General features: G+C 44.9%; 1 protein-coding gene across 1 annotated transcript in view; it reads left to right on the plus strand.

The window, feature by feature from the left end:
* Nucleotides 1-6982: 6982 nt before the first annotated feature.
* The window catches only part of LOC110532307 (neural-cadherin-like), a 118959-nt gene continuing 111682 nt past the window's right edge, over nucleotides 6983-14259 (plus strand). Inside the window, exon 1 of the mRNA XM_090231101.1 lies at nucleotides 6983-8466. Coding sequence (XP_090087227.1) covers nucleotides 7416-8466 — 1051 coding nt within the window. The 5' untranslated portion in view covers nucleotides 6983-7415. The remainder of the gene's footprint in view (nucleotides 8467-14259) is intronic.

Raw genomic sequence — 14259 nt, forward strand, 5'->3', positions numbered from 1 at the left:
TGGTATTTCCTATACTTCAAAATGCAATGTGGTTCGACGTGAACACAGAAAAAGGCAGAGATGAGTGGCCGACACCGTACAAAACATTAAAAACACCTTCCTAATATTGAGTTGCACTTCCTCTTTTGCCCTCAGAACAGCCTCAATTTGTCAGAGTATGGACTCTACAAGGTGTTGAATTCCACAGGGATGCTGGTCCATGTTGACTCCAATGCTTCCCATCGTTGTTTCAAGTTGGCTGAATGTCCTTTGGGTGGTGGACCATTCTTGATACACACGGGAAACTGTTGATTGTGAAAAACCCACCAGCGTTGGAGTTCTTGACACAAAGAGGTGCACCTGGCACCTACTACCATACCCCATTCAAAGGCACTTAAGAATTTTGCCTTGCCCATTCACCATCTGAATGGCACACAAACACGATTCATATCTCAATTGTCTCAAGGCTTAAAAATCCTTCTGTAACCTGTCTCCTCCCCTTCATCTACATTGATTGAAGTGGATTTCACAAGTGACATCCGTAAGGGATCATAGCTTTCGCCTGGATCCACCTGTTCAGTTTATGTAATGGAATGTGCAGGTGTTCATAATGTTTTGTACACTCAGTGTATATGCTGATGCCTAGTCACCCTACCCCTATACATATCTAACCCTACCACGCCACTATCCCTGCACATTGTAAATATGGTACTGACCTTGTGTATAGGCGACTTACTTTCTCCTGTTCTTCTTATTTCTATTTCTTGTGTGTTTTTATTCTACTTGACGTATAGTAGTACTGATATAAACCACTGCATTTCTGGGAAAGAGCAAAAAAGGAATTTCACTGTACTAATTAATACACGTGACAATAAAAACCTGAAACTTGAAACTTTTCCTTTGAGGAGTGGGACAGGGAATCTATAAATGTAGAACTGAACTACAATAATAGTTTTGATGCCTAGTTATTCACTTAGGGTTTCATTCATTCCTTGGTTCATTGTTTTGTCCATCCGTCTGTCTGGCCGTCCATCCGTCTGTCTGGCCATCCATCCATCCATCAATGTATTCATTCATTTTTTTTTATGAAGGCAGTTAACCTACAGAGCACAATGCAAGGCCATGGCTATCATCCCTCTCCTTCCTTATTGTTCAACTCATCCAAGCAAGGTGGACGTTCCGCAGTTCAGGGGCATCCCCTCCGCCCCTCACTCCATCCCTTGCTTTCTCTCTCTCCATCTCTCTCGCTCTCTCTCTCTCTCTCTAAGGCACAGACAGAGCACAGACACAGGTAAATGTGCTACATCAGTGACAGTAAGTACTGCTCCTGTAGCACACTTCAACCATTTCCTTTAAGAAGCTAAAGCTGCTTCTACTTGAGTGAAGGGAATGGATTTGGTCAATTATTCATGAAGGGGGAATTCAGACATGAGTTAGTGCAGAGTGGGGTAAGTTGAGCCATGTTTACATTCAGTATCACTCAGTCAAGGGAAATATAAAATGATTTCTAACAAAGATATCGACATATAGTTCAGGATGTTGTGTATCCCTGGAAATAATTAGAATGAATGTAAACATTACAGTCTCTTGGCACAACTTACCCTGGGTATGGGGTAGGTTGAGCCTCGGGACAGGGTACGTTGAGCTTCGGGACAGGGTACGTTGAGCTTCGGGACAGGGTAAGTTGAGCCACCTATTAATTTCTGTACTGAATGAAATGTTACCACTACCTTTTAAAAACCATGTCTATCTTTATTCCCCAAACACAATTCAACACAATCACATTTTTGTCTTAATCATTTAAACTTATTTTAACACAAGCTTAAGACCTAACAAACACTTTGCACTTTTTTAATGCACTTTTAACATAGACCAGGCCCTGGTGTTACCACATATCCCTGCGACAATGCCTTGCATTATGCCTGGGAAGAGTACATTAAATTTGCTCAACTTGCCACTCATTTTTACTATATTAGCCCACACTGCTACAAGGGTGCACTTTCATGCTAGGTTCAGGACCTCAAATTGAAGCTTATAGAGACCCAAACTGATGCATAGAACAATCTTTAAATGATCTACTTTGGTTTAGATCGAAGCATCATGAAACCTCTAACACAACAAATAAAATTTGTCTTGGTGAAAACCTAACTTGCTTACGACTTTTTCCATGTTGTTTCTTCCTTCACAGACTCCATAAAATGGAATCTTCCTAAATATTTGATCAAATTATTAATTTTGTATATGGTTTCCTAAAAACAAGCGGTGGCTCAACTAAGCGCTTTGCTCAATTTACCCCACTCTCCCCTACGCGTCCATAAAAATAACTTCATTCCCTTTTAATGCACTTTCCTCTCTACATATTCTGACCTTGAATTTATGCATGGGGAAAATCCAGTGCCAGCAAAGTACGCGTTTGGGGTGGAGATCAAAGAATTGGAGGTGTAGCGGGTGTGTGTCTACAGATACGCCATATTCTGACCTTGTCTTAATTCTCTCATAGTTCCGCCAGCTTTACGTGCGAGGAAACGATGAATAAGGTCGACCAAACTGTCGGTTGCAAGTGGAAAAACATCACATGTATTTTTTGCCCTATAGAAATAAGACCATTCTCGCAGGAGACAAATGTGAAACCAGTCATATGGCAGCAAACTGAATCAAATCAACATGACTGGTGTGCCGCTTCCTACAGTGAAGTATATGAAATGCTGTGCCGTTACGCAGAATTGAAATCGTATGGCCTTTTAAATAACTTGCAGGGATGACTCTTTGACGCAAGCCAAATGAGATGACAAGCCAAATGAGATGACAAGCCAAATTCGTGCAGTAAAAATTCGGGCCAAATGTAACCTCTATGTGCTCTAGAATGTTTTAATTTCAGCCTGGACTTTTCTTCATTTTTTGTAATATTTTCTTTTTTACAATTTGTATAATGTTAGATATTAGCCATCAGTAATACACACACACGTTATAAACTGTCACATTAATGGGCTTATTTTGTTTTTGTTTTCTCTCAATATTTAGCCTACATTTGGCATCATTCCATTACATCATTGGTTTTCATTTTCCTCTGTCATGTCCTTGTGGATGATCCTGTAGGTTCCTAGCAATAATGCATCATATTTAACGCACTACAAGTTGTTCCATAATTTGGGACATGTAGCTAACTTCATGGAATCATCATGGAATCATAATAGATCGCAGAACAAGCATGGCAGTTCAAACCTCGAGCCTGGCGCCAGATTTTACCACCGGGTTGGGCCGATTTCTTTACCTCTTCCTCTCTGGCTGTAGTTGGTCTCCACCGCCTAGCTCATGCAGGAAACCTGCTCTATGAACAAGGGAATGTTTGGTGGGAAAGGGGCCAAAACGGAGAGTTATGCTAATTGTCGCCATCTGTAGAATAATAATAATGAATGCCATTTAGCAGATGCTCTTATCCAAAGCGACTAACAGTCATGCATGCATACATTTTGCGTATGGGTAGTCCCTGGAAGCAAACCCAATACCCTGACATTACACACGCCGTGCTCTACCAACTGAGCTACAAAGGACCACATTAGCCTAGCCATTAGCCTAAGCATGATACATGTGCATCCAGGTCAGTAGAGGCTGGTGGGGGGAGCTGGAAGAGGATGGGCTCATTGTAATGGCTGGAATGGAAAATCTGAACGAGTCAAACATGTGGTTTCCATATCTGTGGTGTGTTTGATACCGTTCCATTGATTCCATTCCAGCCATTACAATGAGCCCATCCTCCTATAGCTCCTCCCACCAGCCTCCACTGATCCAGGTATACTTATGTGGGTGAGTCAACTTATTTGAATGCCATTTCATATGATTGAATACTGTACATATCCTGATGTATATACAGTATTGTACCTGTTAGATATTTGGGGCTTCCTGGGATAAGCGAGTTAGCCAGCATGCTGTTATTGTAATGGTTGCATTAACTCCCTGCTAATTTACAGTTATTTCTATTCTAACAGACAAATCAACCATCAACATACTCTTGTAATGCACATCTAATGTGCTTCCTTGTGTCTATCATCAGGTACTTACATTTACTGTATATTGTACTGCACTGAACAAAATGTTAACGCAACATGTAAAGTGTTGGTCCCATGTTTCATGAGCTAAAATAAAAAATACCAGAAATGTCCCATATGCACAAAATGTTTATTTCTCTCAAATGTTGGACACAAATATGTTTACATCCCTGTTAGTGAGCATTTCTCCTTTGCCAAGATAATCCATCCACCTGACACGTGTGGCATGTCAAGAAGCTTATTAAACAGCATGATTATTACACAGGTGCACCTTGTGCTGGGTACAATATAAGGCCACTTTGGCATGCTGACTGTAGGAATGACCACTATAGCTGTTGCCAGAGAATTGAATTATCATTTCTCTACCATAAGTCGCCTCCAACGCCATTTTAGAGAATTTGGTAGTATGCCCAACCGGCCTCACAACTGCAGGCCAGGTGTAATCATAATGCCCTTTGGTGGGGAAAAACTCATTCTGATTAGCTGGGACTGGCTCCCCAGTGGGTGGGCCTATGCCCTCCAAGGCCCACCCATAGCTGCATCCTTGCATGCCAATGATTGTTTTGAAGGACTGACACAGTTGGAAAGCCTTCAACCAAAAGTTAAAGAAAAGGCAGAACATGTCCCATCATGCTTCACCCAATACTCACCATTGGGGAAGGCATTTCTTAATTCCATTCCTTTACTTTTGATGTGAGTGTATTGTTGTGAAATTGTTAGATATGACTGTTAAATATTACTGCACTGTTAAAGCTAGAAACACAAGCATTTCTCTACACCCGCAATAAAATCTGCTAAACACGTGTATGTGACAAATAAGATTTCAGGACATTATCAGGAAGCACTGGTACGTTATTGATACTGTCCCACAATTGAAACCCATTTTAAATATCCCCCACGTTATGGTCACCAAATGTGAGAGACTTTGTGGTTAAATCTGATTACCCACGAGAGAAAAACTTTCTTGGACAAGGTTCCGGAGGGTAATTAGGTTCCGGTGGCCAATGTGCTCAATGTAGCTTCACGTACAAGTGCAACTCATATACTCATATACAATCACGTTTGTTATACTGGTGCTGAGACCAGTCTTCTTCTCTGTTACATGTGCTCCATTTGAAGTAGAAAATAAACCTTATTACATGAAACAACATGTTGAATCATTTTGAGACTACAGGAGAAAGGGTCACTGCCATGTTAAACAACTGCAGTAATGGTTACTTTGATTGTCAACAGCCTTTTGGCCATTGTAGTCTTCTGATTGTAGAAAAACAGGGATCTCAAGTTGTCCCAGTTCAGGCAGGCAGCATGCAAGGTAGGGAGGGGCCTTACCTGGTGGGTCTGGAACTCACCCTTTTCAGTACACATAAGGGAACAACTCCCAAAGAGCTCGTTGCTCACCGGTGTAAGTTAGGTCTGAATACCAAACACTGAAAAGTGCTTAATTCAAAACGCATAGGAAAGGCATACACTTCCTAAGTCTGAATCAGGCCAAATGTAAGCATGAAGCTAGCTGTGGGCTGTGGGTAGTATTTTTTTCCCATGGTACCCTTGCAGCAGGTAGCCTTCCCTGAGCTGGCAAGGTGGAGAAAGCTGCTGTGCTGCCCTTAAGCAAGGGAGTTAACCGCCAACTGCTATGATGATAAGGCAGACCCCCCACTTCTCTGATTCAGAGGGGTTGGGTTATTTGTGGAAGGCACATTTCGGTTTAATGCATTCAGTTCAGTTGTGCAACTGAATAGGCATCCCCTATTTCTGCTGTAGGAGGGGTGAAAAAAAGGTTTCTCACAGATTTTGTATTCCTCGCAGGTTTTTTTGTAGTGTGTGTGTGTGTGTGTGTGTGTGTGTGTTTGTTCAACCTGTTGGTTTTTCATCCCTGCAGGCAGAATCTCGGCCACCTTCACACACACTAAGTACACCGCGCTCCCTTAGGCGTGCCAGTTTGTGCTTGCTCGTGTCACCTCTTACACTGATAGTTGCAGTAGTGCGTTCATAATTGTAATATGAGATATAAAAATGGTGTCATTTGTTTATGACATTCAGATCATCATTATGAATATGGAATGTATACATGGTATTTGTGCTCTCTCTCACATCAAGTGAGGTTAATACAGAAACAACATCCACTCATATTCATTAATAATTGATGTAACTAACACAGTTGTAACCTCTTAGATCTCATTAGGATAGAGGAGCATCCTCTTTCTGTACTGGCCAGGAAGGAGCCCTTGACCCCCTTCTTCCCAAGCGTGTTGCACACTGCCGTCATGGATTTAACAATGGGCGAAACTCCCTCCAGCCAATGCTTACACCAATTCAATGTTTATAAATCCACGACAGGGAGTGTGCAAGTTTTTGGGGGAAGTGTGAAAAATGTAGATGTACCGCAAGTGTCTGTCTCACCTCAGAGGTTACAGGAGAGTTCTGGATGAAACCAAACATCCAGGTTACATCATGCTGTTACCCTCTTATCTAATGTGTGACACTATAAACAATTTGGCAACATCACATTTGAAGTCCGTACCCACATATTTAGCTGTTGTCATATTGTCATGAGCCATGAAATTACTGTGAGAATTTTTGTGTTGCACTTGAAGATAACAATGTTGGGGGTGTTCTGGTGGCTGGGTAGGCATGGACCAGTGACAGTGTTGATTGTTAGCACTCTGCTGAACACAGAACACAGGCAGCACAGAGCTACTGCCCAGTTTGCAAAGCCCTTTTCTCACTCTAATAAAAGGCTGCATCTCACAATACAAGTATTTTTGTTTGAGTTCTCATTTACAGCAGCCTAACCTTGACTCCTAATTTGCCACTATGTTGTCCATTCATATTGTCTCTACCATGTGTCATGTTCCTAGCTTTCCACAATTCATTGAATATTTGAGTTGGAATTGACTTTGCCAGGAGATAACTGCTTCACCGTCTGTATTTGACTCCCGCTAAGTCTTCGGGCTAAAGAGTGGAGATCAATAACTGAGAGTGCTCAATGGTTCATGTTTGCACAAGTAGTTTATTTGGTCACAGACTTCTTAACCGCAGTGGAACGGACTAGATCCCAGGATGCAAGCAGCTACCAGGCGGTCACATGGGGTTGGGTTCTCCGAGAATTCCGTCCCTATGCGCCACGCCCCCGCGCTTGGAGCTGTCCAGCACGCCAGGGCTGAACGCTGCTGGTAAGCGAGCAACCAGTAACTGCCTGCAGCGGTGGATTGCACGGAGTGCTGCGTGGAACAGCGACAGACAGTCGGAAGATCTCACCGGATACTAAGGTGAAAGTTCAGTAGACCCAGGTCAATTCACGGAGGAGAAATCGGACAAATATGTGACAGCTTTTTGATTTTACCAGACGGGGGCATTTTATTTTTGCCTTTCATTGATTTGCTGTCACACATGAAACTCCTGAACCATTCGGTGGTACAACTTGTTACCACCATGATTTTGTATATTCTATTGACTTACTGTCTGTTTGTTTTTGGATATAAAACGGATGATAGACTGCCTTTCTTTCATGGGCATGTATTTGAGAACTCGCCGAAGGCATCAAAAGTGAATGGACTAAGCATTCCTGTGAAGCGCATCAACGCGCAAAAATGGTGTCCAGAATCGGGAATGCACTTGAAACTCTATGGGAATGGCAGCGAGGATTTCCACGTCTTTGCCCACCATAAACAGGGAAATATATTGCTTAAAACTTCCAGGATTTTGGACAGGGAAGAGCGCTTCGAATACCTACTGAGTGTAAGTTTGTGTTGCGAAACATGCGTTTCAGCGGGCCATGTTGCCTTTCAGGTTGCGTCGGTGAAAGTGGATGTTTTGGACACCAACGACCACGAACCCACATTTCGCAATGCAGACTTGAAATTAACTTTGAATGACGCGACTCCACTCCGGTCTGTGGTTTACACGATGGAAGCGCTTGATGCGGACAGTGGAAAGAACGCAGAGTTGACGTACTTCCCTGTTCCCAAAAACGGCAGTTTCTATGTGGTACCAAAGACTGGCGAAGTTTTGCTGATGGACTCCCTACTGGGCCTCCCATCTGCAATCAAGTTCTATGTTTTTGCTAAAGACCATGGTTGGCCCTGCAGAATCAGTAAGGGTGTTGAGATCACGGTTACCCCACGAAAGTGGTGCCCACTGCGCCCAGGCCAGCCAGGGGAGTTGGGCAGCCTGGGTAGGGCAGGGCGGATGCATAGGGCATTGTTGGACTCTGGTAGCATGGTCTTCCTCAATGTCTCCGAAGATGCAAGCATCGGTTCTATCGTTATGAGCCTGAGCCCAGCCAGGTTTCAGGCAGCCTCCTTTGAGCTGGTTTATCCGAAGACAGATATTACCCCAATCAACGTGGGAAAGGAGAGTGGAGATATCGTGATAGCCATGCGCCTGGACAGGGAGACTGAACCGTTCATCGAAATCACTGTCAAAATACAAGATGAACGAGGTGTGTACTATGTACTAAATCTGCACTTAACTGGGTGCATGTCTCCTGTGCGATATGTGCAGAGTGGTAATTTCATAATGTAATGGAAAAACGGCTATTACGCATGCATTAAATGGCACTTAATAGCGCAGGATTTTACGACCATCTGGATAGCTGAATTACAAGTCTCCCTGCAGTCACCATCCCTCAGTAATGCCCCAAGAGAGCATAATATACATTAGGACACTGACACTGGTCAGAAAAAAACCTTTTAGAGCGGACTAGCTACAATACATTCAACAGGTACACGTGACAAGGTATCACATTACCTGCTTCAGTGTGAGGAATGTACACAGATTATTTGTCATTATGACATGCTCATACATTGATATTATGAACCTCATGTTTATGTGTAACTCTAACAGCTATATGAACTTTTAACAGCTATTTTAATTATGGCTAAATAACTGCTGGGTATAACTGACTTATTCATTGATTTCTTAAATAAACTCCAGTCAGCAGAGAGTTATGGCCTCCATAGACATACTCTACGTAGACTCGGCTGTGAAGTTGTTTCCAACATTAATCCTTTTGGATTGGAGATCCAGTGTGATGTCTCTCTCTCTCTCGCTCCCTCTCTCTCTCTTTCTCTCTCTCTCCATCTATCCATCCATCCATCTCTCTCTCTCACTCTCTCGCTCTCTCTTTCTCTCCCCATCTCTTCATCCATCTCTCTCTCTCGCTCTCTCTTTCTCTCTTTCTCTCCCCATCTCTCCATCCATCTCTCTCACTCTATCTTTCTCTCTTTCTCTCCCCATCTCTCCCATCCATCTCTCTCACTCTCTTTTTCTCTATTTCTCTCCCAATCTCTCCATCCATCTCTCTCTCTCTCTCTCTCTCTCTCTCTCTCTCTCTCTCTCTCTCTCTCTCTCTTTCTCTGCCCATCTCTCCATCCATCTCTCTCACTCTCTCTTTCTCATCTGCTGGCATTAGACCTTTAATCCTCCTCTCATTCGCTCACTCCCTCCCAGGGATTTGGAGAGGCACTGCATGCCGCACTCAGGAAACAACCTCTGGCATTCTTGGAGGGAGAGAGAAATTATGTGAAACCCTGCAGTGTAATTGTGTTGACAGTTGTTGTGTGGCCCCTAGTGTTAGGGCCCCTAGAGTTGGGGCCCTTACAGAGATGATGTTGGAACTTGGCACTGTGGCCAATGATTTGCTTTGGTTTTATAGTGCCAGTGTTTGATTGTGATGCACAGCAGCGTGTGAGAGCTTTTATTGCTTCCAGTGTTGGGACAGGGGCCAATAATAATATATTTTGGTTGTCGTGACAGTTTTCCAGTGTGCCCAGTGTTCAATGATGTTCATGTGACAAACTTGTAGGGATTTTGTTAGAATAGCCTATTGTTGTTCAATGCACAGCATGTGTTCATTGATGTGTAAGTGTCTGTGTGTATGTATAGGACGGATGCAAATTTGTACCAAAATCACAATTCTTTCTTGGGACTGAATAATGTTCATGCAACCCAATGTTTTCTGAGAAAATCAATTCACAATTCTTTCTTTCTTGAGAACATATGAATCCTCCTATATATTGATGTTGTGAGACGAGGACTATTCATTTGCCAACTTGCCTGATTAAAGATGAGCAATTTCTTCTGACTAGCTTGCCAGACAGTTCTTTCTGCTTCTTTTGTGGGCTGGTCTTTTTTTTTTATCCTTTCAAAAGCAGACTACCCATCAAACATACCTCTTTTTGTGTTTAAACACATTTTCTGCTGTATTTCATTTGATGTGTGTTTTGCACCAACAGTCCTTCAACTTTAGTATTCTCTACTGCATGTGGTTTGCTTTGGTTCGCCAATATGGCTGTGTGGTGAAACAAGTATCTATAGCATAGAGGCCCATAGGGATATTAGGTGACTGGTGTGGCTAAAGTTAGCATGTGGCCCAGTGGCCTCTTGTCTACACCCCAGACAGCCCTATGAGATCCAGGAGAGAGTGAGCTGTCCATGGTACTGTAGTCTCTCTCTCTGTCACCTCTACACTAGCAGCTGTGGAATCAGCAGAGGGAGACTGCAGGAGAAGCCAGTGAATTAGGTCATCATGATAGACACTGGTAAGGTGTCGTGTTGGATAGAGGCTAAGGGAACTCTCCATTAGTCCTGTCTAAAGATTTGGTTTCCACAAAGGCCATCGGCATTAGTAGCTTAGTTTCACAGAACAGAATGTATTAGCTGATTCTCTTTGACTAGGACTTTTTCCTGCCCCTGTGTTGAAATCTGTTTATCGTATTGGAAGGGGCAGGAGATTTGAGAAATATTGAGCGAATTGGACTGGAGTGATTCCCCTGCCTTTTTTTATTTTACATCTGTGGGCAGGGTGGTAGTGGTTTGGAATGGAGACGTGGAGCTGTGTTTTAGCTCATAGCAATCACACGGGCTCCTATTTATCAAGCGTTTCAGAGTAGGAGTGCTGATTTAGGATCAGTAATTCCTTCTGGATCACAATTAATCAAATTACATGGACAGCGAGGGACCTGATCCTAGATCAGCACTCCTTGATGCTTGATTCGTACGGCACCTGAGCTCAGCCTGTTTGTCAGAAAATGCGAGTTCTCTAGTTCTAGTCATCCTCTTCCCTAGTTGCCTCAGGCTGTATTTAATCCAATTTCCCATTTTCTCACTGCCTCTCCCCCAACTAAACATTAGCATATTCCCCCTGTGATGTGAAATGAATTGGAATGAGACCTGATCTTATTTCATGTGTAATTTGTGAATCTGGGGCTGTATATTTAATATGGAAAACAATTTCAGAATGCCATGCCATCTGCATTTATTCAATTTGTAAAGAAACTCCAGCTGTGGCTGGTGTGTGTTTGCGTGTGCGTGCGCCGTGTGAGTGCGTGTGTTCGCACACGCCCGTGTGTGTTCGTATTTATGTTCACCTCTCTGTGGTGGGCCCTAGTTTTCACATTCATAGCTCCTTTCTGCTTGAAGTACATTGTCAATGCATTCATAAGATCCTGTCTATTGTTCGATTTGTCTAATGCTCTACTATACTTCTGTTATTTTGGAATGCAGTTGACAGATTGAGGTGATAGAGGTGAACTATTCATGAGAAAGACTTTGTAGAGCCACAACCTCTATCTGTCATTCCAGAAATATCTTTGTTTACTGAGATCAGTTTCGCTTCAGCGTCACGGTAACATACTCCCTGTTGGCGTTTCCCCTATAGCATCACTGTAACATACTCCCTGTTGGCGTTTCCCCTGTAGCGTCACGGTAACATACTCCCTGTTGGCGTTTCCCCTGTAGCGTCACCGTAACATACTCCCTGTTGGCGTTTCCCCTGTAGCGTCACTGTAACATACTCCCTGTTGGCGTTTCCCCTGTAGCGTCACTGTAACATACTCCCTGTTGACGTTTCCCCTGTAGCGTCACGGTAACATACTCCCTGTTGACGTTTCCCCTGTAGCGTCACGGTAACATACTCCCTGTTGGCGTTTCCCCTGTAGCGTCACTGTAACATACTCCCTGTTGGCGTTTCCCCTGTAGCGTCACGGTAACATACTCCCTGTTGGTGTTTCCCCTGTAGCATCACCGTAACATACTCCCTGTTGGCGTTTCCCCTATAGTGTCACGGTAACATACTCCCTGTTGGCGTTTCCCCTGTAGCGTCACGGTAACATACTCCCTGTTGGCGTTTCCCCTGTAGCGTCACCGTAACATACTCCCTGTTGGCGTTTCCCCTATAGCGTCACGGTAACATACTCCCTGTTGGCGTTTCCCCTGTAGCGTCACGGTAACATACTCCCTGTTGGCGTTTCCCCTGTAGCGTCACTGTAACATACTCCCTGTTGGCGTTTCCCCTGTAGCGTCACGGTAACATACTCCCTGTTGGCGTTTCCCCTGTAGCGTCACAGTAACATACTCCCTGTTGGCGTTTCCCCTGTAGCGTCACTGTAACATACTCCCTGTCGGCGTTTCCCCTGTAGCGTCACTGTAACATACTCCCTGTTGGCGTTTCCCCTGTAGCGTCACCGTAACATACTCCCTGTTGGCGTTTCCCCTATAGCGTCACGGTAACATACTCCCTGTTGGCGTTTCCCCTGTAGCATCACCGTAACATACTCCCTGTTGGCGTTTCCCCTATAGTGTCACGGTAACATACTCCCTGTTGGCGTTTCCCCTGTAGCGTCACCGTAACATACTCCCTGTTGGCGTTTCCCCTGTAGCGTCACCGTAACATACTCCCTGTTGGCGTTTCCCCTGTAGCGTCACCGTAACATACTCCCTGTTGGCGTTTCCCCTGTAGCGTCACCGTAACATACTCCCTGTTGGCGTTTCCCCTGTAGCGTCACGGTAACATACTCCCTGTTGGCGTTTCCCCTGTAGCGTCACCGTAACATACTCCCTGTTGGCGTTTCCCCTGTAGCGTCACGGTAACATACTCCCTGTTGGCGTTTCCCCTGTAGCGTCACGGTAACATACTCCCTGTTGACGTTTCCCCTGTAGCGTCACGGTAACATACTCCCTGTTGGCGTTTCCCCTGTAGCGTCACTGTAACATACTCCCTGTTGGCGTTTCCCCTGTAGCGTCACGGTAACATACTCCCTGTTGGTGTTTCCCCTGTAGCATCACCGTAACATACTCCCTGTTGGCGTTTCCCCTATAGTGTCACGGTAACATACTCCCTGTTGGCGTTTCCCCTGTAGCGTCACGGTAACATACTCCCTGTTGGCGTTTCCCCTGTAGCGTCACCGTAACATACTCCCTGTTGGCGTTTCCCCTATAGCGTCACGGTAACATACTCCCTGTTGGCGTTTCCCCTGTAGCGTCACGGTAACATACTCCCTGTTGGCGTTTCCCCTGTAGCGTCACTGTAACATACTCCCTGTTGGCGTTTCCCCTGTAGCGTCACGGTAACATACTCCCTGTTGGCGTTTCCCCTGTAGCGTCACAGTAACATACTCCCTGTTGGCGTTTCCCCTGTAGCGTCACTGTAACATACTCCCTGTCGGCGTTTCCCCTGTAGCGTCACTGTAACATACTCCCTGTTGGCGTTTCCCCTGTAGCGTCACCGTAACATACTCCCTGTTGGCGTTTCCCCTATAGCGTCACGGTAACATACTCCCTGTTGGCGTTTCCCCTGTAGCATCACCGTAACATACTCCCTGTTGGCGTTTCCCCTATAGTGTCACGGTAACATACTCCCTGTTGGCGTTTCCCCTGTAGCGTCACCGTAACATACTCCCTGTTGGCGTTTCCCCTGTAGCGTCACCGTAACATACTCCCTGTTGGCGTTTCCCCTGTAGCGTCACCGTAACATACTCCCTGTTGGCGTTTCCCCTGTAGCGTCACCGTAACATACTCCCTGTTGGCGTTTCCCCTGTAGCGTCACGGTAACATACTCCCTGTTGGCGTTTCCCCTGTAGCGTCACCGTAACATACTCCCTGTTGGCGTTTCCCCTGTAGCGTCACGGTAACATACTCCCTGTTGGCGTTTCCCCTGTAGCGTCACGGTAACATACTCCCTGTTGGAGTTTCCCCTATAGCGTCACGGTAACATACTCCCTGTTGGCGTTTCCCCTGTAGCGTCACGGTAACATACTCCCTGTTGGCGTTTCCCCTGTAGCGTCACCGTAACATACTCCCTGTTGGCGTTTCCCCTATAGCGTCACGGTAACATACTCCCTGTTGGCGTTTCCTCTGTAGCGTCACGGTAACATACTCCCTGTTGGCGTTTCCCCTGTAGCGTCACTGTAACATACTCCCTGTTGGCGTTTCCCCTGTAGCGTCACGGTAACAT

The sequence above is a fragment of the Oncorhynchus mykiss genome, chromosome 1, assembly GCF_057628025.1.
Source record: "Oncorhynchus mykiss isolate SJ-2025 chromosome 1, ASM5762802v1, whole genome shotgun sequence".
NCBI lineage: Eukaryota > Metazoa > Chordata > Actinopteri > Salmoniformes > Salmonidae > Oncorhynchus > Oncorhynchus mykiss.